We start from the raw sequence: 23,483 nt of genomic DNA, 5'->3' as shown, positions 1-23,483 counted from the left end.
GGCCCCTCTCACAGCAGCGGGGTCTTCATTCCTCTCGGCGGAGGTGGCGTTCCCCGTGCGCATAGAAGCCCCCCCCCCCCCCCCCCCCCTCCTCCTCTCCTCCTTACCTCACGGTAAGAAGGTAAATGGCATGCTTTCCGCTACTGGAACGAACGCCTCCGAGTTTTTCTCTGAATCGAAGACAAGGTGCTCTTCCGGAGAGGAACTGCAGTGGACAGAGGAGAACGTGAGTGCGAGACTACAGAAGGAAACAGTATTACCTGGATACTGTTTCGGCCTTGCTAGTATTCCGAAAAACAATAGCTACCAATCGAATGCTGGAATGACAAAACAGAAATGAGGTGTAGTATAGACAGCAAAACGTCATGATTTCTTGCTGCGCCTGTCATCACGTGTCTAAAACTGAACTTTGCAACATTCAAGGGCAAGGATAGCTTACAAAGACCGCCCTTGCCTACAATCGCCTTTAATAAATCTTTGCAGAGACAGACGCGGCGTCCTTTTCAATGATAGGACATTCGTATCGCAAACTTCCCCGGTTCTTACACGCACGTGAAAACTGTGTCCTACTTTTCTGTTGCCCACATCTGCCTCCCGTCTGCAGATTTCTAAAAAAAAAAAACACGTTTTTTTGGCCTATAGCTGCGCAACAAGTGGTCGCTTGGGCTGAGCATTCTTTTTATCCTCCCTCCTTTTGGCCATAAAATATGATGCAGGTCCTCCGGCATAGTTGTATTGTTGTACAATGAAGCCGTCTGGCGTTGCCACGGCTTCATTGAAAAGTGTAGCACAATATGGCAAGCGAACTACTACGGGGCGACCCGCGGTAGGCCAGCGGGTCCGGAGCCTGCAATTGGCGCCCATGCCCCGGCATGCTCCACTGCCACACCCCTCCTTTACCGCGTGCCCCCTAATTCAAGAAAAGCCACCGCCCCGTCGCTTTCTCCTGTCCACTGTACCAACTTTATTCCGCCCGGAACCCCACTGTCGGCTAGAGCAGGGGAGCCGAGGCAAGCGGCGATGAAGTGGAGGGAAGGGGAGTATAGGCATACCAACCCCGACCGTTGCGGCCTCACGGGTGGTCCGGACACGGACACGTCGAACCCCCAGCCCGCATGTATCGCGCGCGCGTGCGTGCGTGTACGACACGGCGGCCATTCCGGTGGTGGACTCACACGTCGAGAGCTCGGCGCATCGAAAGCAAACAGCCGAGAAAGCGAAAGTAGCACGCTGACTTGAAAACTGCGGTCATTACCGGCGTATAATTTGAGCTCCGCGTCCATTTGAGGAATGCAGGACATGGCGCTGTGTGCGCGGGTTCACTTCTTAGAAGCTGGGGAGTGCTCGGTATGAGGTCAGAGGTTATACAAAGCGATTATTTGGGTACGTCCTAATGGGTGAAGGATTTGCAGACGAAAGCAGGGATCTTAGTGATTCTCTACGGTATGTCACCGGTGCATGCAACACTGCGTAGTTTCTATGAGACTGGCTGCACGTTACTGATTATAATTACCATTTTTCTACGGGAAAGAAATATGCTCCAGGTGCATAATAATGCACTCACAGCCGTTTACGGTTTTGCTCCCCCCTGACTCGACAAACTCGCAGGACAGTGAGGAACGGCTGCGCATTACAACAGGCGAGTTTGTGCGCGCATCAAGCTGTACGGCATAGCATGCTCATAAAAGGTTTCTTTGCGAATTTAGCCCGAATCTTTATTTCTAAATTAGTTTGAGCCGTTGCGCGCAACAGTGCAAGATTGCGAGCCAATTGTTCCCCTAATGCGCTGGATGTCGTAGCTCGGAGCGCTGTCAAATACGAGGTGCAAATTCATGCCCCACTACCAATGCCGCTCAAGTCATCGCTAGCTCGTACCTGCGCACCAATGGTTTTGAATGAACGAATGTATGAGCATGTTATTGGAAATGTTGACAACAATTATCGCTTTCGTCTTCAGAACACTGCATTTTTTGATGAGGAATGAAAAAATGAAGTTTAATTCATCTTGGACTAGCATGCTTAAAAAAAAATTTTAGGCTACGACGATTAATGCCTTAGTAGCTATATATTTCCTAGTTTTCTTTAAACACGCGAGTGTTATTTTTTCTTTTTATTGGAACTTCGAGATTGGCATTATAGCGGCGAAGCGTTCTGTCGCGTGCGACGACACCTGGACGTTGCATTAAGCTCTGTACACTTCAATCCCGCAGCTCCGCTGAATACTTAGAATAACCATAATAATGTTTTAACATTCTTTCCTGAAGCATGAAAAGACAAACATGCCTCTTTTACTTTTCCGTGCGCGATGTATAATTCCAGAAATAATTCGCTCCCACGTCTCCAGCACCACACTTGATCCACCTGACCGGCTTCATGTGCACAACAACAAACTACACGTGGCTCCACCAAGCAGGCCGTCAAGCTCAGGTCGTTCACCTGTAGTGTACGCCGTACGACGATCTCCCCCCTCCCTACTCTCTTCTAAGATGCTGAACGCAGCTGGCGTCCAGCACATCTCTTGCATTTCCCCATCCCAGCGCGCGCGGGTCTCACGTGCACGCCGTTTCGGATCCGAATATCCCATCCGTGAAACACGGTTACCGCGTATAAGCGAACAACTCGTGCACTCGGCACGGGAAGCTCCGCGTGGCTATATCGCGTCGTTTCTACGGGCGCATTGTTTCCACGGGTGCCGGCGGTGCATGCGTCCCCTCGCATTCCGCGTGATGTTCCTTTCATCTTCCCATCACTACATCTGCCTCCTTCACTTTCCTGCGCCGTTGTTTCTGTCTTTCGCATCGACCGACCGAGCATAAGTTCCTGACAGAGAGAGACAAAACGACATGCCGCGGAGAAATGTCGGTCAAGTGCGCGACGTCCGCGGAACACGTGACCGCGCTAAAGGCCATCGTTTTTTCCCCTCCGCTTGGCTGCCCATCGACCCGCCCGGCCCCGAGGCTTCTACAACTTTCCTCCTAAAACACTTCATCGCGACGAACGCTCGAAGCACGCATGGGTTAGCTTTTGCATTACTAGTACCTCGACACTCCATATTCAGACGGCGCCAATAAATTTGCGCCGCCGTCGACGAATAACAAAAGAGGAGAAAAAGAACGACAGAAGGAACAGAGAGGAAAGAAGGAGGAGCGGAGAAAGGAGAGCGGCCATGCATTTTCTCCGAGGAAATGTCCCACGCCGGCGGCTTCGACCCTCGTGTGCTGCAGACAGCCGCAATTCGCGGTAGCCGCGGCTCGGCAGCGGAGACCATATCCGACAGGCGTTTTGGCCTAGTGCGTGCAAAGGGCTCTTAGCGAGCGCCTTTATGTGCAGCGAACGGCGTACAGTTGCTCTTTTTTTCGCTCCCGCCCCGAGGCAGGCGATGGTCCTCGGCCGACCGAAATCTATTTCTGACGTCGCGTCGGCTCCAACAGTCCCGCGGCAGCCACCGCAACGTGCGTTTGCCGCGCTCCCGAACTCTTGCGTCTCCTCCCCTCCCTTATGCCGTCCTACTCTCTCATTCGATTTTTAACTAGAGCGTGCGCCAAAACTGCGCTGTCTGCCTTCAAAATCGGCGTCGTCGGGAGCTGTTTCCTACATACGTGGAAGGGCGTCTGAGCTTAATTCGCGGTCGTGACAACAACGGGCGCTTGTGCTGTGGCAATTGTGCCTCACCTGAGCGCGTCTGGAGACCCAGATAGCTGAGGACGTGCTCTGGGGCTTAACGAAGGGGCGTGGCGTCTCGTCTTCCCTTAGGTGGCCGCCTTTGTTGCGGCCAAAGCCACCGATAGAGCTATGAAATTCGCACCCCTTTCTCGATGGTTTTGGGTGCCGTTCTCTGTGAGCCGGATTGATTCGTACACGCGTTGTCGTGGTGCAGTGCTCACAGTGCAGATATGAACAGATATGAAAAATACACATATTACCGTATGATTGTACAGATATAACAGCACAGTACAGATACGACATTACAGATAAGTATTTCATCGATTAGCATCTGTTGCTAGCATGTTAGAATTGATGTCACTGAAATCATGGCTCTTGGCTGACCTTTTTCTTATTCAAAACCGCTGTGTGTGTTTGTGTGTGCGTGGCGTTGCCGTGCGTTGGGTGCGGTCGTGAAGCTATAAAAAAAAACTGATTGTATTAACTGTGTTCGTGTCTTACGCTCCTCTCTCACAAATTGTGGAGGAAACGAATGACCTCTACTTTATGGTCTTGTCTGTCGTCCGTATACGTACAGCCGGTCAAACCTTTACCTGGCGTGCGTGACGGCCGCGTTTTCCGTGCTCCTGTAGCTTATGACGGAGCAAACTTGCGAAAATATCAAGTCTAAGCACAGACTCACTAAGCCCGAGCTTAATATTGAGCTTTGGGCAAGTTTGCTTCATCCCAAAGCGCAGGAGCACAGAAAAAGCGGCCGTCACGCACGCCAGCTAAAGATTTGGCCGGCTGCACGTACAGTCAGTGCCGCCTTTGTATAGAGCGCATGGGCGACTAACTTCCCTGCAAACGAAGCCACATGTCCTAACAGCTAGGTACTAGGTTCTGGAGGCAACACTGGCGCGGAAGCAGAACCTCGTAGACCTGAGAGAAAGGGAGACACGAGCGCTTTGCCCAGAAATGATGGGTTGCTTTCTAATTTCAGTTCTTTTTTGGCCGGTGCACACTTCTCGAGCGCTCTATACACAACGGTGACGCGGTATGTACAGTGGTATGCCGGTACGGTGCCCTTAAATACGCAGAAATCGAACGCACGGTGTGCAGATTGCGAGTTTCGCATCGAGCGCTCCCTAAAAATAGTTCCCATATCTTAATAACTACTTCTAATACTGCTTCTTTTATCTTCCGGCGGCCTGGCACAGTGTTTCCGCATTCGGGCCATGAGAGCGTTCCGTCGATATCGCGTATAAAACACGCAGAGCTACAGGTATCGCATGTAGGCACAATGCGTTAGGACTACAGAACCTGCAGACTTAGGCAACCTCCGCGCCGCAAACCAGGGTGCGGCGGCCAGGGGCAATCAACGCCGCTACCGGCCTTCCATCACCGCGGCGTACGCGGCAATCAGGCGAAAAGATAGAGCCGCAGTTGCGCAGTGAAAAATGCCACGGTACTCAAAAAGGCCCCTGAGACAGCGCGCAGCCGCCGCCTGCCGGCGCCTTCGTCGCTATTAAGTCTCGAGAGGGTCGTCGCTTCGTGGCTGCCGGAGCCGCGTAACGACGCCACTCCCTGCCCGCGGACACAACGAAATAAGCGAACTTCGCATTTACAAAACCTCGGGCTGAGGGGAGCGCTTCACGCTTGAACAAGTTTGATAAGTGACTCAGATATGGACGCCCCTCTTCAAGAGGGCCACTCAGAGCACTCTTCAGAGATCGCGGCGTTTTTATATACTCCTGAGGAATCGGTGCAGCATGCATGCACCAACGAGCAGCGCGAGCGCCCGGAACGGGGGTGCTGTTGTGCCTGTATATTTTTATACCGCTCGCAAGGTAAGCTGCCGTTTGTCCACGTCAGTAGCTGTCATGTTGCCGAGAGCATGAAAACGAGAAGTCGAGCTTGAAGTCGGCTGGCTGCTTGCAGACTTGGCTCAGGTCTTAGAGGAGGCAATGTGCATATTTCGAGAGCACTGCAGCGCGCCATAGCATGTATGCTACGCTTGAAAGAGTGACAGAATACCTGGCATATAAGTAGGGGTCGGGCTTGTTGGCTTTTATTTATTTTTTTAATTCGGCAGAATTCGGTGTTTATCTAAGAACGCAGTTTTCAATTTTTTTTTCGCTGAATATGAGTTTTTACTAGTGAATCACCAGTTTTTTTCTTCGGTGATATAATGTGGTATTCCTGTGCGGTGAAAAGTCACTCTCACAGTGTTTTCTTGCTTTATTTCATCCGCCTGTGCATTTGATTGATCACTAATCAAGCAAAAATGGTCGCTAATTACAACTAAATTACTTAAAGCTGTGCTTGCAAAATGAAATGCTAGATAAAAAAGCAAGTGTAAGTGGATTTCTTAAGGGTGGGTTGCCATGCTATAAAGCTTGCTTTTACATTATAAAAGGACGGGGGATGACGTCGTCTGCGTGTTGACGTTAGTCATGGAACTGCCACAAACACCCGCGGCAGCCAGAACGTTACACTTCTTCCTGGCACTCATGCACGGTTTCGAGTCTCCTTACATGCAACGGATACAGGTTTAGAGTGTCCTTATATGCAGTGGAGACAAATGCTTCATCAAGTAATAATTGCCCCAAGCGGGTGATGTTAGCGAATGGCGCTATATGTTAGCAGACGACGCTTGGCGACAATGTGGAGCCACCCACTCTGCAGAAGCTAGCAAGGAAGCTAGGAAGTACCTCAGGAAACGCAACGGTTGCAATAAATCCAATGGTACACCGTCTCACCAGGCCCGTGGCTTCCACACTTTTTAAAAAATTTTCTCCTTTGTTTGAATGTAACTCCTATTCGATAGCCGGTCAGCTGCTGCGTTCATATCCCGGCTATTGGTCTTCTTGGGTTAAACAGAATTTCAAAATTTCAGTTCGGCGCACTTTTTGGGGGAATTTAAACAAAAAAGTGAAAACCCTAAATATAAGTTAGATGCAATAGTAGCTTTCGTGTTCTCTTTTTTCTTTTCTGTCTTTTTTGGTGAAGTGATGACGAAATTCCACAGTATGCCTTTAGTCGTTAGCAAACTAGCATAAATACGTCTTTTCTACTTTTTCCAACTTCCTATAACCCGTTTAATGCATCAGGTACAACGCTGTCAAAGCTAGAGCTGTTGTTTGCGCTGCCTGCATCCGCGACCAGAAAGTAGTGCGTTCCTTGTGGTGAGCGAGGAAAAGTAAACGCTTTGCCTGCAGGCTTTTTACGGGCTACTTTTGTCATTAGCTGGAATAAATGCGCTATTATTGCTGAGGACGCGGTATTGCATTCTCGTGCCTTAGTCCACTCGGCCGCAAAAAAAAAGGCATAACAGGCCTCACTTAATTTTCCCATGCGCACTACTTTCGTAGGCTTTCGCAGCGTTGCACCTGATGTATGAAACTGAGGAAAAGCACTTTCACGCGAGCTTATTTCGTGTTTGTAGAACAAATGCAGCCATTACTATGCATCTAGTAGTATGTTTATATTCTACAGTACAGCACACTGCACTGCACAGAAGCTGCGTTAGACTACAGACGATCTGTACTGCGCAAGTGCCAGATTCGCGCAAGCAGTGAAAATCGTACAGCGCACGGCGACGACCAGATGTTCCGCACGCAATAAGGTAGCTATCGAACAATGGCCAGAAGCGCTGATATCGGGTAGAGGAAATAATCTAGGCAGGAGTTCATTACCCGCTAGCTGTACGGCAATGAAGTAACGCACGTAAGGAGGAACCGAACGGGGAAAGTGCAACGTGATGTATGAACGCACCAACCTGCTTTCAGCAAATACTTATTGCCTGTCGATAGGTAATTACCCCTCACGATTCATTATGCACAACGGCAGTTGCCCACAGCCAAGCCACCTGCTCGTAAGCGTGCTTACCGTGGGCCGTGGATGTGCTTGGCTTGAGCGATGATTGTTTTCTTTTTTTTTTCTCGCAGGCATGAAACAATCGGGAGTAAGTAGCGGCTTCGTGGGAACCGTTCGCCAACGTTAGATCTTCGCTCGTTCTCGGAACAGGCATTATGTGTGACGCGCAATTTGTCCGGCAAGTCTGTGGCTTCGCACGATGTGTGTAGCAGTTGTAGCGAGTGCACGTTGTTTCGATAATACTGCCTGCTATACAGGTGCCCAACAAGGTGGAATTGACTACTGCAGCCCCCGTAGACGTAGCGTTTTCGTAGTGTTTTCGCAGAAATAGCTTCTGTCCTCTATGTGTCACGTTTCCCCCTAATCTTGTGCTTCCCACGGAAACACAGCTTGGTGTTTTTCGGGTCGCGACTGACGGAATGTCGCAAGCCCTTCCCGTGTTACAGAGCTGTGTGACAGTTTTTTTTACGAATATTGAGCAGCCTATATTTTAAAGGCGACCGTACGAGAGCCCCGAGCATCCTTAACTGGGAAGTACATTCTATACATACCTCTATTTGACCGATATACCTCTGACATCCACCTTCATAATTATCTTAAAAAGGAACATCTCAGAATGCCTTCAGTGGTCCTTCCAAAGGCAGTCAAAATTTGTGCTGTTTTGTCGTTCATTCTTTTGAATAGTGGACAAATATCGTAAAGGTAGCATGTCCTTGGAGCGATTTACAGATAAGGGCGAGAGGATGACCGCAACTTACCACACTTCACGAATTTCGCTTCTATGAAGCGAAAAAAGTTTAATACAGCTGTTCTTTGCTACTAGCTCGCTACGCAGGCCGGAGTATAAATTTCTCCTGGACATTTAGCAACTGGTGCCACCTGCGGCGGTTGCTAGGCAACGGCTCAAGGTCGGTCTCTGTGCCTCCTCGGAGCACCGCCACAGCGAAATCGCAAGTTCGTGGCCAATGTAGCTTTCGCTATAAAAGGTAATTTCGTTTACTGTTGTGAATGGAAAGCGGAGTAATGAATGGCTCCGCCGACCATAGCCCAATGTTAGCAAGCGATATATTTTTAAAGATTTATGATAAGCTTTATGATAAGATTTATGATTTAAGATTCGTGATAAGCGGTAGTGAGTGAGTGCATGGATGGGGAAAGGGAGGGAATAATCACCTGAAGCGACGTACTCGACCACAGGGTCTAGTGCATGTGCTGAAGTGCTGAGTCCGGCAGCATCGTGTATATACACGGGTTATAGAAAGTTACTCGTGCTTTGAGTCTCTTAAAAAAAATACCAAGTGACCGAAACAGTGCTGGCGCTGCATAGAATGAGTGGTTCTGAATGCACCTGAACAAGAAATCTCATATGAGTGCCGTTCGTTTCAGGTACCATTGAGATGTGCTGCGCTGTGCTGAGCACTTCCGTGTCTCATTCAACAGAGTTCAATGCTAGTCTAGGCTAATCAAAACTAATCTAGTTACCTATAGGGTTCACTTTATTGGATGGTTTAGGCTATGTCGCTACGTCAGGCATAGGTAGGTTTGGTAGAGCCTGCCAGAAAATCCCAAAGATTCAACCCTCCGCTTCAGGCCACACAGGCGTGAACATGGTTGGGTTACAAGAGGTAACGATCTCATTAGTATTCCCAAAGGGAGGTTTGCTCTACTCTCCCGAATAGGCGTACGAGACGGTTCTGCTGTGTGCTGGAAGCCATAAATTCTGTGGAGTAGTTCTGTCCAGTTTGTACACGTCAACGGAGCGTTCATAATTCATCTAAAGTCCCGTTTCTGTTCCCTAAAAACCGCATTTACTGCCCCCGTCACCACCGTTTGAATGAATACAGGGCATATGAGTCCACGTCATACATAAAAGCTTAAACATTTATCTGTGCACAAACCAGCAACCATGTCTCACTGCCTGTAGTGTTCGTCTACTGAGCATAAGCTCGCTGGCTCGGTCCTAGCCCAGGCTGACGCATATGGATGCAGTATAAATGCACCAGTACCCTTATAACAAGTTCCTGGCGCAGGTTAATTAGTCTCATTTGGTCAATATCAATTCGGACACCCCTGCACAAAAATCATAAGAGCACGGAAAGGCTCCGAAGCACCATTCCGAGCTCCCCAGTGCGGCGCGGCACGTGCGTATATTTAGGAGACAAAAGTCTGCGTAGCGCAACAGAATTCATTTGCCTTGAGAAAGAGGACGGCGCTTATACGATGTGCGACCAAAGAATCGGGGCAAGCGCAGAACGATTGCAGTTTGTCCCCCTTCTGGTTCCATCGTCGCTGTTCGTTCTTTTTCTTTCTTCGTGGCTTGAAAATGATTTACAGTCAGACAGCTGCCCGGCTCGCATGCGGTTCCTTTTTGGAAGAGACCCCCCTGGCGCTCCTCTGTGCGGGCTAGGGCGTAAAAGAGTGGCTCGGCCACTACTTTATACTCCTCGAGCGCGATTTAATTGCTCCGTTGGAAGGACAAAGAAAGGACGCTTTTCTAGGTGGCGAACGGGTTTGGCGAAGGTAGTTGTGATAGGCCGCAAAAACCGAACAAATGACAATAAGAGTAAGCAGAAATAGTGGAGGCCCCGGGCGGAGGGTCTTGGTGACGAGAAATAGAGAATTCGTTGGAAAAGACGATGTCTAAAAGTAGTGGTGCCCGAGGCTGAAAGACACGGACTGCTAGACACGAATGAACCGCCGCTAAGACTACAGGGATGGACGCCTGATTGTATGGTATGGTATGGTATGGTATGGTATGGTATGGTATGGTATGGTATGGTATGGTATGGTATGGTATGGCATGGTATGGTATGGTATGGTATGGTATGGTATGGTATGGTATGGTATGGTATGGTATGGTATGGTATGGTATGGTTTCATGGGGGTTTAATGTCCCAAAGCGGCTCAGGCTATGAGGGACGCCGTAGTAAAGTGCTCCGGAAATTTCGACCACATTGGGTTCTTTAATGTGCACTGACATGACACAGTAAACTGGCCTCTAGAATTTCGCCTCCATCAAAATTCGACCACCTCAGCCGAGATCGAACCCGCATCTTTCAGGCCAGCAGCCAAGCGCCATAATCACTGAGCCACAGCGGCGGCTGGTATGATACGGTGTGGTATGGCATATGGTTAGGGTATGGTAGGGCATTTGTGGTATGGTATATCAGTATGATATCGTATGATGTGGTTTGGTATATGGTTGCTGTGAGATACGGTATGGTAAGGTGTGGTATTGTGTGGTATGGTATGGTATATGGTTATGGTAAGGTATGTTATGGTGTGATATGGCGTGGTATGGCGTTGTGTATGGTTGGCATGGTATGGTGTTGTCTTGTGTGGCATGGTGTGATATATATGGTTATGGTATGGTATGGTATGGTATGGTATGGTATGGTATGGTATGGTATGGTATGGTATGGTATGGTATGGTATGGTATGGTATGGTATGGTGTGATACGTGGGATTCATCGTGGCGAAGCCTCATGTGGGCTTTAAGGGATGCCGTAATGATGAGGTCCGGCGTTAGACTATAATTACATTCCATGGCACACGGGCATTTTTACACCAGCTAATGCGAGTAAAGAGGCATAAGCGCATCACACACCCCGCACTCCTGCCAAAGAAGAGTTACTAGAGACTGCGAATGGCATCAGAAATTCGCAGACCCCTGCTCTCTCTGACATTCGCACCTCCAGAGGGGTAAAGGTCACTTTGTTATTGTTTTTCCTCTCTTTGAGTGACAAGAGAACTGGCCATTGCATCGGCTCCGGTTTGAATGCAAACGCTGTAAGAGGGTGAATTCGCCGATCGTTAATATGATATTTCAGAGGTCTTTCGCAGGAAGCAGAGCTCGTTGATTAAATGATAGGTATTTTTGGCATTTCCCCGAAACTTTAGCTAAACTAGAATCAAGCCATCTTCAGATTCGACGCAGACATAAAACTGATACACTTCATAAAAAACGGCGAGAAGAAAAGAAAACCCCTGATTTTAGTGTATACGCTTGTCTTAGATCCCCAACCAATACACCTCGTACTTTTTGCTTCACCAAGGGACTTTTTTTTGCTATAGAATGCGGGCGCATCAGAAAATGAAACCAGCTATATTGAAAAGCTACCCCTATTCCTATAAGGAGAGCTATAAATGGAACACCGATACAAAGTGTCTCTCAGCGTTATCGTTTCCGCGGTTTTGGTAAGCCACGTTCGGTTTAAAAGCCCCAATTCAGCAAGCCAATCGCTGATATTACGCAGAAAGAAAGAGAAAAACTCCGCCTAGAAGGAGTATACAAGGCAACGATGGAGCGAGTGTGTACCACAGCAACTATCGGTGACCTGTTTCTCGCAGGACACAATTTCCCCGTCACAGCTTTTAAGCGCGCGGAAAACGTGTGTAGTGTCTTGCGTCTTGCGCAGCAGCAAACCCGTCTAGCCCATATCCTTCGGCAGTTCACGCATCGCGCAGCGGAGACAACATCGACGAGAAACAAGGCGCGTAAAACGCGAGGCGAAACTGCGCGCGAGACAAACGGCTCGGACACGTTCCGCATTGCACGGTCCCGGACGCTGCAAAGGCTGCCCCGTCTGGTCTCGCCAAACGGCCGCCGCATTCTCTTGTCGAAACCTCGCTCACGCTTTTCAAAGCCGCGGGAGCGAAAGAGTGCTACGAAAGATGCATACTTCCTAACAAGCTGGGGGAGTCTTGTCAGGGCAGCCTTCCATCTGGCGTTCCCCGACCAGGAGCAATGGCGGTTCGACCGAATGGGACCGATAAGGTGTGCGTGTATACTGGAAATTCAAAAGAGCAAGCGTCGAGAAGCTCGCAGTTGTTCGACACCACTATGCGAACGTACTACGGTCCATTTCCTTCATTCTTTCGCCGTTTCTTCGGTGGCGCGCCGGGCAAGCATAGCGTACAATTTGTCGAACCCACACGGACCGACACGCGCGTCGGCAGGCCTCGCCCGACTCGGCCGTTGCTTCGCCTTTGTTGCGAGGTGCAGACGACAGCGGTGGGGCGAGAGCTCGGTTCATACCTCGCGGTCGCTGCGGACAGTTAATGCGGGTTTTCTCGGCCCGGGTGCGTGGCGGCACGCATTGTTGTTCTCTCTACGCTAGTTGCCGAGGAAAGAGAGCGGGGCACGGCCGAGCTGACCGTATCCATTGAGAGCGCATACGGCCCTAAAGGCGGTGCAGAGAATCGCGACAGGTGTTCGCGTCTCAGATCGAGGTTGCGATTGGTGCGGGGGGGGGGGGGGGGGGGGGGTTGAAAAGAAAGGGGAGGAGGGGCCGTCTAGAGGCATAAGTCAAACGGACCGAGGGCAGAGACAGCGAACGATAGTTGCTTTTCACTTTTCACGCCGGAAGTGGCCATGGAGGGTCGGCCGTAAAGGTGTTTCTACGCGTCGGATTTCAAACTTGTTTATGCGAATGTTTTCACCTGTGGTGCCTGACGGCGAAAGAACGATAATCAAGGAAGAGCGCATGGTAGCACTGGACAATCGCTCCACCCTCGGGCATCATGGACCAAATTACGTAGAGGATTTGAGCGGCACGCCAAAATCCTCCCTTCAGCTGCGAGTACAAGGGTGACGTAGGATCTTTTGACGAAGAGGAAGAAGCCGGGCGTTATACAGACCCATAAATTGAAGGAAGAAGTGAGAAATAAGCTGTGTTCAGAAACGTTGATCCAGCAGGATGCTTTCCGCCCGTATACTATACCTGTATTACAAGCTGCTGGGTTCGGCATAGAGGACAAAAACCTCTGGCAACAATTGCTTCCGACTGTGGTGGCCAAAGCTCTCGTGGTGACATACGTGCGAGGCAATCAAACCCTGCAGCGCGTTCCATGTCTCGAACTCATGACTGGCGCCGCATAAGCACGAGAAGTCAGTCCAGTATTGACTTACAGTGAAAAGGCCGGGGATGTCTGTGTTGTGTGTACAGAGTACAGCTTCTCGAAGCTGTGGCTGGACTATGAAAGACGCTGTAGCGAACACCTTTCTGCGGTTTGATTTTGAAACACGTGGGTTTCGATGCAGGCGAAATTCTAGAGGCCCCTTGTACTGTGCGATATCAGTGCACGTTGAAGAACCGCAGGTGGTCGAAATTAACTACGGCGTCCCTCATAGCTTGAGTCGCTTTGGGACGTTAAACCCCCATAAACTATTAACACCACAGAGCACACGGGCAATTTTACATTTATTCCTCCATACAAATGCTGGATGCCGGGGTCTGGATTCGAACCCGCGACCTTGTGCTCAGCAGCCGTGAAGTCGTGTCTTAGCAACCGAGCTATAGCAGATCAATTCCTGGAGTCAAGTAAAGTTGCCACGCGACTTCGCAGCGACTGAGGTCGTCCCAGATTTGCCTTTCCTATTACTTTACTTGCAAAACGCATTGCCTTCGACATTCTTATTTCAAACTTTCGCTGAAGTTACCAAGGACATACTTATAAATGTCGAGCGCGCACCTGCGGCGTGGCCGCCTATCCGCTTCAAGTTTTACACCTTTATCCTAAACTGCTGTATTTCGATCGCCTCGTTACGTGCGACGTCTAGGGGCGCAACATCTGGCTTCCGGAGGTTTCCACACCTTTTTTTTTTTTTCTCGTTCTCAATGACGAATGACAGCGCTCTGCCCACTCAAGCGCATTTAAATCAGCCCCGATGCCGATGGCGATCGGATAAGGTGTTCTCGGGTCAGGCAAGTGTGGGAAGCGCCTCTTTACATGCTTTCCAGGCATTCTTCCGGACAAGTGGAGGAAGGAGCGAAAGTAAGCCAGCCACGGGGTCAGCGCAAAGTGTTTCCCAACCTTCGCACGCAATCGAGTACATGGCTGCTATTGTGTACGGCGGGGCTGCTATCTTTTATTTCTAACGCTCGGGGACTTCCGTCGCACGCGATCATTGTCTTCGAATGACACGAGGTGAAGAGCGACAATGTCGAGCGCCGCTGGCCAGCGCTACATTGCAGCAGTGTAATGTTTCACAAGAGCGGAAGCCCTCACAGGAACACGGGGTGCGCGCGCAACGGTACAAACACTGCTACTCTCGTTTTATTGTATCCTGCACAAACGCCTATTCATCAGTCTGTACCTGTCGCGCCTGATTGTAAGGTATCATTAAAGGGACTCTGACAACTCCATCCATTTCTTTTAAGAAAAAAATTCAATTTTATTGCTCATTCTGGCTTTGTTGATGCTTGTCCGGCAGCAGAAGATGCATTGATTGCTCAGAAAGTTAGAATGAAAAATTTTCGTGCCTCTAAATTCTAACTCATGACGTCAAGCCCGGTCCCAGGGATCCCCGATTGTTTGCCTTGACGTCACCGTAGGTACCTCACGAAAACGCCAGGTTGTGGCGGCACCTGCACTGCATTTCTTTTCACGTTTTCTACCTTGTGAAAGCTCTCTTTTCAGTGAAAATGGGTCCTTACCACTAAAACGCGGCATTCTGTCGATACAGGCCAAGTTCAATTTATCGCGAGTGTCCCGAGGACGGATTTATGAAGATCGTCTCGAGGCACGCCATAATGGTCCACTTCAAAGCTAGAGGACAGTGAATCAGACACTACGCTTTTGGTTGTGTTGTGTCCCCTTATTGCTTTTGTGTGTGTGCGCCCCCGCGTCCTCCTCCTAACGACAGTTCGCATCCTCCTCCTAACGACCACTCAATCCTCCTCCTAACGACCACTCGCATCCTCCTCCTAACGACCGCTTGCCCCTCGTCGCACGCTGTCGCCGGATGCCCCCCCACGGTGCGCCCCCGCACCCTCCTCCTGTTCTGGGAAGCCACTCCCTCCCGTGGACGCTTCTCCACTCCCTCCTTTCTTCGGGCGGCCAGTTCGGCTCCTGCCTCGGTCGACGCTGGTCGCACCCTCATCGGCTTTAAATAAACGAAGTCTTAAAGTACCGTGTGCGTCTTTCGCTGCATTCAACACAGCGACCGGACACGACAGTGGCGACGAGAAAGTGGATTCGACCCGCGCTACGCAACGCTATTGACAAGCCATGGCTACGCGAGGGTTTCCCAATCAGATACCAGAGTTCAACGGCTCATCGTGGTCATCGTGGGTTGGACGCCTTCAGTTCTACTTTGAAGCTAACAACATCACAGACCCAGCCTTGAAGAGGGCCAACCTGCTGACGCTGTGCGGGGAGCAGACCTACGATACTGTCTGCGCCCTTATTCAGCCAAGCACACCAGCGGCAGTGTCTTACGACGACATCGTAAAAGCGCTGCAAAAGCACTACGACCCAAGGCCATCCGAGGTCTACAGCCGGGCTCGCTTCCAACGACGAGATCAACTGGGAGGAGAAACTGTGAGCGCCTACGTAGCCGCGCTCAAGAAGCTCGCTGCCGACTGCAATTTTGGAACGCTGTCAACAACAGCTACCGGGCAGGAGGGAGACGCAGCTTCTTCTGCTAACACCACCATGCTTCCCTTGGACGTGATGTTACGCGACAGATTTGTGTGCGGACTGAGTGACGAGTCACTGCAGCAGCGCCTGTTCGCTGAGAAGGACCTCACATTCAGCAAAGCTTACGACATCGCCGTTCGAGCGGAGAGCGCCGGTCACCAGCAGAGAGGGATTCGCCGGAACACCGAGCCGGTACACCAGACAAGCAACCAGGTGCGCAAGCCTTCTGTTGTTGTAAAATCGGTCAAAAAGGCACAACGCTGCTGGCGGTGTGACGACCAACACAACCCCCAGGGATGTCGATTCCAGTCAGCCACGTGTAATTTTTGCCACAAGCGAGGGCATATCGAAAGAGCATGCATTACGAAACGGAGACTTGCCAAGATAAAGTCACCTTCCCAGCCTAATCACAGCGTCAACGCCTCAGAGAATACGCCGCTATCTGATCTCCATGGAACAACATCAGCAACACCATCTGTGTTGTACGACCTGAACACCATGAATCTCGGCACGCGACCGAAGATTTTTACAGAAGTAAGCGTACATCACCAGCTGATTAAGTTCGAGGTGGACTCCGGCGCAGCCTGTACTCTGATCAGTGAGGACACGTTCCGAACTTCATGGCCATCTGACGCACCCGCCCTGCAACAAGACGACACGCACCTGCGAACGTGGTCAGGACAGAATCTGCCACTATTGGGCTCTGCCAACGTGCAGGTTAACTACAACGGCCAGACCCATACGCTACCTCTGCTTGTTGTGAAGGGCACAGGATCAAGCCTTCTAGGGAGAAACTGGTTTTCTCCACTAGGCGTGATGATATGCGGCATACACCAGACGCCGAGCCAGAACATGGTTGAGCAACTGCAAGAGAAATACGAAAGAGTATTCTCGGAAGAGATTCCAGGAAACGAAGGGCCCCCGGTCACACTGGAGTTGTTGGACAACGCGCAACCCAAATTTCTGAAGGCCAGGCCGGTGCCGTTTGCTCTCCGAGATTCAGTTGAAAAAGAGTTGGACAAACTGGAGCAGCAAGGTGTCATCGAGCCGACGCAGCATTCAGAATGGGCCACACCACTTGTCGTAGTTCGCAAGAAGAACGGAACCATACGCCTCTGCGGAGACTACCGGAGCACCGTCAATCTTGCGACTAAAGCGTCCTCTTACCCGCTACCGACACCTGAAGAAGTATTCAGTGTACTACGTGGCGCAAGAGTCTTCAGCACATTGGACCTCACCCAGGCGTATCAGCAGCTGAAGGTGAGCGAGTCAACTGCTGAATTATTGGCAATTAACACACTGAAAGGCTTGTACAAAGTCAAGCGACTGCCTTTTGGCGTAGCTGCTGCCCCGGCCATATTTCAAAAATTCATGGAGACAGTGCTTCAGGGCATCCCAGGAGTTTGTGTCTACCTTGACGATGTCATCATCAGTGGCACTTCCACTGAAGAGCATGCAGTGCGCCTAGAGCTCGTTCTCGAAAGGCTAGCAAACGCTAATTTGTGCATAAGCAAATCGAAGTGCTGTTTTGCGGTGCCAGAGGTGCAATTTCTGGGACACCGAATTGATGCGGAAGGCATTCACCCTACCGAGGACAAAGTGCGAGCGATCACAGAAGCACGAGCTCCAACAAACAAGCAGGAGCTACAGGCTTTTCTCGGACTCTTGACGTTCTACGACCGGTTCTTGGAACAAAGAGCTACCTTGGCCAACGACTTATACCAACTCCTTCGGAAAGATGTGACATGGACATGGTCGCCACGCCATCAGCAGTCATTCGATGCCCTGAAAGACCTGATTCGAAGATGTACAGTCCTCCGCCACTACGACGAAAGGAAGCCTCTGCTTTTGGCTTGCGACGCATCACCGTACGGAGTCGGCGCGGTTCTATCGCAAACTGACGAGCAAGGAAGGGAAGCTCCCATCGCCTTCGCCTCACGTACGTTGTCGCAAGCAGAACGCAACTACGCGCAACTTGACAAAGAAGGGCTAGCCATCGTCTACGCGGCGACACATTTTCACCAGTACATTGCCGGCCGGAAGGTGACCTTTATAACCGATCACCGACCGCTATTGGGCATTCTGGGACCACAAAGGCCTATGCCACCAACTTTGTCTCCCCGAATGACACGTTGGTGCATCAAACTCTCAGCGTACGACTACGCTCTGGTCTACCGCAATGGGAGTAAACATCAAAACGCCGATGCGCTAAGCCGTCTGCCACTAGTCGCAACTGTTGACGAACCATTTCCACCAGGAGACGTTCTGATGTTCGAAGCACTGCCAGAACCTCCGCTTACAGCAGGCACAGTTGCAGCATCTACGCAGAAGTGCGCAGCTCTCCGGCTAGTTTACACAGCTGTTCAACAAGGCAACGTGCATAAACTCAAAGGGGACAACTTCGACGCTTACCGCAGGCGAGCTACAGAGTTGAGCACCCATCGCGGCTGCATCATATTTGGGTCCCGAGTTGTGATGCCGAGAGAACTACGCGCACAAGCTATGTCTCTCATCCACGCCGGACATCGGGGCATCGTTGCAATGAAAAAGTGTGCCAGAAGCTACATGTGGTGGCCTGGCATTGACAACGACATCGAAACAGTGGTGCGAGAATGCAAGCCTTGCCAGAGCAGCCGGAGCGCCCCGCCGAAAGCTCCTGTCCCAGAATGGGAAAAGCCAGACACACCATGGCACACACTGCACATTGATTTTGCAGGACCAATTGAGGGCTGCACTTTCCTTGTGGTCGTAGATGCCTACACAAAGTGGCTTGAGATAAGGCAAATGGGACAGACGACTTCGGCAGCAGTCATTGACAACCTCCGATCACTATTTGCAACGTTCGGCCTGCCGCGCAAGGTAGTGTCGGACAACGGAACACCGTTTGTGTCTGCGGAGATCCTCAAGTTTTATCGCGACAACGGGATCTCATCAGTTACATCGGCCCCCTACCACCCAGCGACAAACGGACAAGCCGAGCGCTACGTAGCCGAGCTAAAACGCGCCCTTGAAAGAGATCAGACAGGCTCGCTGCAGCGCCGCCTTGCGCGCTTTCTCTTCAAGCAGCACACGACGGTTCAGAGCACAACAGGCGAGACCCCCTCGAAAATGATGTTCGAGCGTGAAATGCGAACCCAGCTCACAGCCATCCTCCCCGAGCCAAAGGCAGAGACGTTCCGGGAAGAAAAAGCAATTCCGCGCTGCGGCACGCTTAATGAGGGGCAGCGCGTCCTCGCCCGACAGTTTCTGAAAAAGCCACGCTGGGAGGAAGCTACAATTGTCAGACGCATAGGCATGCGCTCTTGGCTCGTCAACATACATGGCACAGTAGCACGCCGACATCTCAACCAGCTGCGTAGATTTACGACGCCGTCTGAGAGCTGTCCGCCAGCGGAGAGAACACGTGCACCATTTTCCCACATAGCCTGGCACCTCTTCCCGGAAGAAGAGACTTCCCCCAGGACAGACCTAGGAGACACAGCGAACAACAGCCAGCCTACAAGTGTTTCTCCCCCGAGCGCACAAAGCCAGCGCGCCTCCACGCGTGAGCGCCGACCCCCTGCACGATACCAGGCAACTTTCTAAGGGGGAAGGAAGTGTTGTGTCCCCTTATTGCTTTTGTGTGTGTGCGCCCCCGCGTCCTCCTCCTAACGACAGTTCGCATCCTCCTCCTAACGACCACTCAATCCTCCTCCTAACGACCACTCGCATCCTCCTCCTAACGACCGCTTGCCCCTCGTCGCACGCTGTCGCCGGATGCCCCCCCACGGTGCGCCCCCGCACCCTCCTCCTGTTCTGGGAAGCCACTCCCTCCCGTGGACGCTTCTCCACTCCCTCCTTTCTTCGGGCGGCCAGTTCGGCTCCTGCCTCGGTCGACGCTGGTCGCACCCTCATCGGCTTTAAATAAACGAAGTCTTAAAGTACCGTGTGCGTCTTTCGCTGCATTCAACACAGCGACCGGACACGACAGGTTGTTAAGATAACCAGTGCTTAAAACAAATTCTTGCACTGCTCTCTAGTCGATGCTTGCCTTACCCGGTATACCTTGGCCGTCTTGTTAAGACAGAAGACCATCCTTGTCGAAAATAGAAACTTCTCTTATCGATACATACAAATATGTAATTTTTTACGGTTAAATTAGATCTCTCGGTACTAGTTTAAGTGTGTGTTCCATTGCAAAATTTCCGGAAATATTGCACATAGTCACGACATTTGCAGAGTATGTCTAGTTCCACTGCAAAAAGAAAAATACAGAAACTACTCAGGAAAAAAAAGGGAGTGGTATACATAAAATGAGTCATTGTTACAGTATTCTTAAGCGTGCCAACATCTAATGGCTGATCGCAGGAATACTAAATAGAGATGGAGTCATCCGACGCGACCGCACGCTTTATACTCCCCAAATACCAAATATAAAAAACGATTTTTCCTGTCTGCTTAGAACAGAAGATTCTATTCGTCGTTGTTTTGATATCCGCGTACCACTTTTCAGTCAGTATGACCAAGTAGCGAGACATTTTTTTATGTTGTGTGAAGCGACGTAGATCTCGTCGATTCTTCGATGAAAACGGCCACTTGACTACCATTCTAAGGCTGATCAAAACGTCGAAGCCGCTGACGCCACCTCACCTCATTGCCACGTCTAGCGTGGCTCGTCCTGCAAAACTCAAAGCTCTCACCTTGACTGGACGTGGTCGTCTGGGCCAGTGTGCCGACAGAAGCCAAGAGGGGGAGCAGCACGATTTCCATGGTAAGCCATCCGAGAAAGCGGAACTCCGGCTTCCGCCATTTTGTGCGCGCACCGGAAGTCGCTGCCGCCATGACGCCGCTCCACTTCCACGCAGCTGGGAAACAGAGAGGGAGAAAGTTGTTGTGAGATGATGCGCGCGGCACACATTTACGCCATTACAGTGTACGGCGCGACCACGTTTTCATTGTGCCTCGGCCACTCTCGCTCTTTACAGCGCCAACGACCAGCCCGGTACGCCGCAACGCCGGACCGCGCTGAGTGAAAGCCTCGCATCAGTATACGACGCCGTCCATTTATCGCCGTTTCGTTGTCTTTCTTTACTTTTTTTTTTGCCTCTTACGGCTCTCTTCCGTCTTTTTCTAATCGTCGTTGCTTTCTGTAGAGGCGCACATACGAAATGCGTCCGGCTTACAGAGAGCATAATGCGATAAGTGCAACGTCGGCAGTGTCGTATAAGGACGCTGACGGGATGTTTTTAGCGAAGTTGTATTCACTCTGCATTGCGCAATATAAAGTAGCAATGAACAAAGGGTAGTATCTCGTTGCTGCAACGCCGCAACACCTTTTACGCACCCTTTAGGGTGCACGAGAAATAAAAAAATAAAGAACAGTCCCTTTAACGGTCGTCTTCTTTGAGCCTCGAGAGTGGCCGACCGCTATCACACAAATAATGATCGACAGGTTTTCGCGTTACGTGCACATTTATAAAGGTTTTTACTCGTTGTTTTACGAACACAAAGTCCGGGCTCGACTGTAGCTAGAGGTCCAGCGGGCTTAACCACTATAAACATCGCGTGAGTTCTCCTCCCTTGCTGATCCACCATTATTGATTGCCGTTCGCACGGTGTCGTCGATTTTCTTCAGTTCTTCCCGCGTCTCTTCGTCTCGCAGTGTTTCTAAACCGATAACAAAGCCCGATCTGAAATGAGCGCTGTAAGGTATCGGTAGCGTTCGCGGGGGTCATTGGAACGCGGCTGGGGGCACTCAAAGCGGAGCGTCTCCTTTCTTGGAACGCGGCCGCTCGCGAACGCGCCGGGAAGTACGGGTGTCCACCCGCCCCGCGGAACCGATTAGAGCACGTTCTGGCACGAATGTATATTTGTGTTTTTGTTTTATTTTGTGGTGGAGAGAGCGCTCTACCTTACGGAAGCTGGAGGGCTGGCCATGCCCTGGATGAACCAACCATGTTAAGAGCGCAACATGATTGGAAGTTACTGAATGTGGGCTGGGCCTTTAGGGCTTTAAAACCGGGCCCCGGAGCTGTAAGCGGGGTTCTGCGCTAAGGTGAGATGCAACGCATCTTCGGCAATGCCGAGTAGGGGCCTCCCCTAGTATTAGCCAGATCCGCCTTTTTGTTGTTGTTTGTCCTTTTGCCGTTTAATTTGTCTCGAGTGCCTTAACTTAACTTGTATTCCTCCCTGCGTCTCGAATCATCGAGAGACCGTCTCTGACGGGGCACTGCTGGTGCGAAGATCGAGCTTCAGTCTTCGAGTTATCAACCGTCTCTGGCGGGGGCACCCCTGGTGCAATAAGGAAGACGAAAGAACCTGTGTGAAACTTTACTGGCGCAGTCGACAGGATCCTGCGGCCATCGGAAGACGGCGCAGGAAGAAGACAAGGCAGGGAGAAAGGTGACGACAAGGCGACAGGTCAGCGTTCGTGAACGGACCTGCGGAGACACGGCGGCAAGGACGCAAGGACCACGGCAGTAGTCCAGCGACGCGGGACTGCGTCCGGTCAAGGAAGCAGCGCGTCGGGAACTCGACGATCACCGGCGGCGGACCAGCGGCGTGCGACAGCTCATCGCAACGTCCGGGGAAAGTGGCGGTGGACCCCGACGCCAAGGAGCTGGCAATGCGGATCGACGCATCGAAACCGTGAGTTTCCTTGGTCGCATTGTTCACGTCCCTGTGTTCGAGCCGATAGGACAGTTGAGGGATACAGACGGCGGTATGGAGAGTTATCCATGCCAGCCCTCACTCGATGTGAGGCATCGAGTGGAATTGGCGAAGGCGCGTTTAGCTTACTATCAGGCTGAGCTTGCAAAAGTTAATGGAGGAAAGGCGCCGCTATGCGAGGAAAAACCTCCAGATTTGCAGGCGTTGGAAGCAAGGCGCCAGCAGCTAGAGCTTGAGCTGGCTAAGCTCAAGGAGTCAAGGAGAGCTAATCAACTAGGCAGGGAGAACTGCTCCGAGCCAGATTTCTGCGAAGCTGGAGTCGCAGTTCAAGAAAGCAGCCTGACGGAACGCAGCGTCGCGGTATCAGAGGCGGTGAACGCGCACGCCGACGACACGGCCGCCCAGGTTAGCTCAATCCCAAATGACACCAGGGACGCGGACGCGTGCTCAGGATTGTTGGAAGTGAGTCTCACAATTCCAAAAACGCAGTCTCAAGCAAGCTGCGGAAAAGAGCATTTAGCTCAGCAGGGAACGGCCAGCGACGACAGATGTCAGATCGCGGACCTAGTGACAGGAGAAAGTCTAGCGTTGCTGGAACCGCACACTGTGTCGGTCATAGGGCATGAAGGGCCCCGTAGCGTCATTGATGGAAAGAGCGTTCCATGCGAACCAGGGAACGGAGGCGGGCTTGCTGGGCCGACCGGGCAGAGCGCCACACAGTTGTGGAACGCACCCGATGTGTGTCTGGCCAGGTCATTTGAGTACCCGGAAATGAGTGGCGACTTGCCGCAAGGCAAGCTCGGGTCAAGCGACGGCGTGTCAGCTCGTGCAGCAGACGATGCCACGATGCCGGCCAGCGTCTATCAAGCAGGGAGCGGTGATTTAAATGT

The 23,483-nt window shown here is 51.2% G+C and overlaps 1 protein-coding gene across 2 annotated transcripts in view; it reads right to left on the bottom strand.

Moving 5' to 3' along the window:
* The window catches only part of Cad96Cb (protocadherin Fat 4-like Cad96Ca), a 277,322-nt gene that overhangs the window by 166,707 nt on the left and 87,132 nt on the right, over positions 1 to 23,483 (bottom strand). For both annotated transcript variants that reach the window (XM_089542420.1, XM_089542421.1), the window contains exon 2: positions 20,625 to 20,789. In XM_089542420.1, coding sequence (XP_089398546.1) covers positions 20,625 to 20,789 — 165 coding nt within the window. The remainder of the gene's footprint in view (positions 1 to 20,624; positions 20,790 to 23,483) is intronic.

Source organism: Amblyomma mixtum, chromosome 5 (genome assembly GCF_055824585.1).
Source record: "Amblyomma mixtum isolate Tamu chromosome 5, ASM5582458v1, whole genome shotgun sequence".
Lineage (NCBI taxonomy): Eukaryota > Metazoa > Arthropoda > Arachnida > Ixodida > Ixodidae > Amblyomma > Amblyomma mixtum.
The sequence above is the reverse complement of the archived record's forward strand: the minus strand, read 5'-3'. Positions and strand labels throughout refer to the sequence as shown.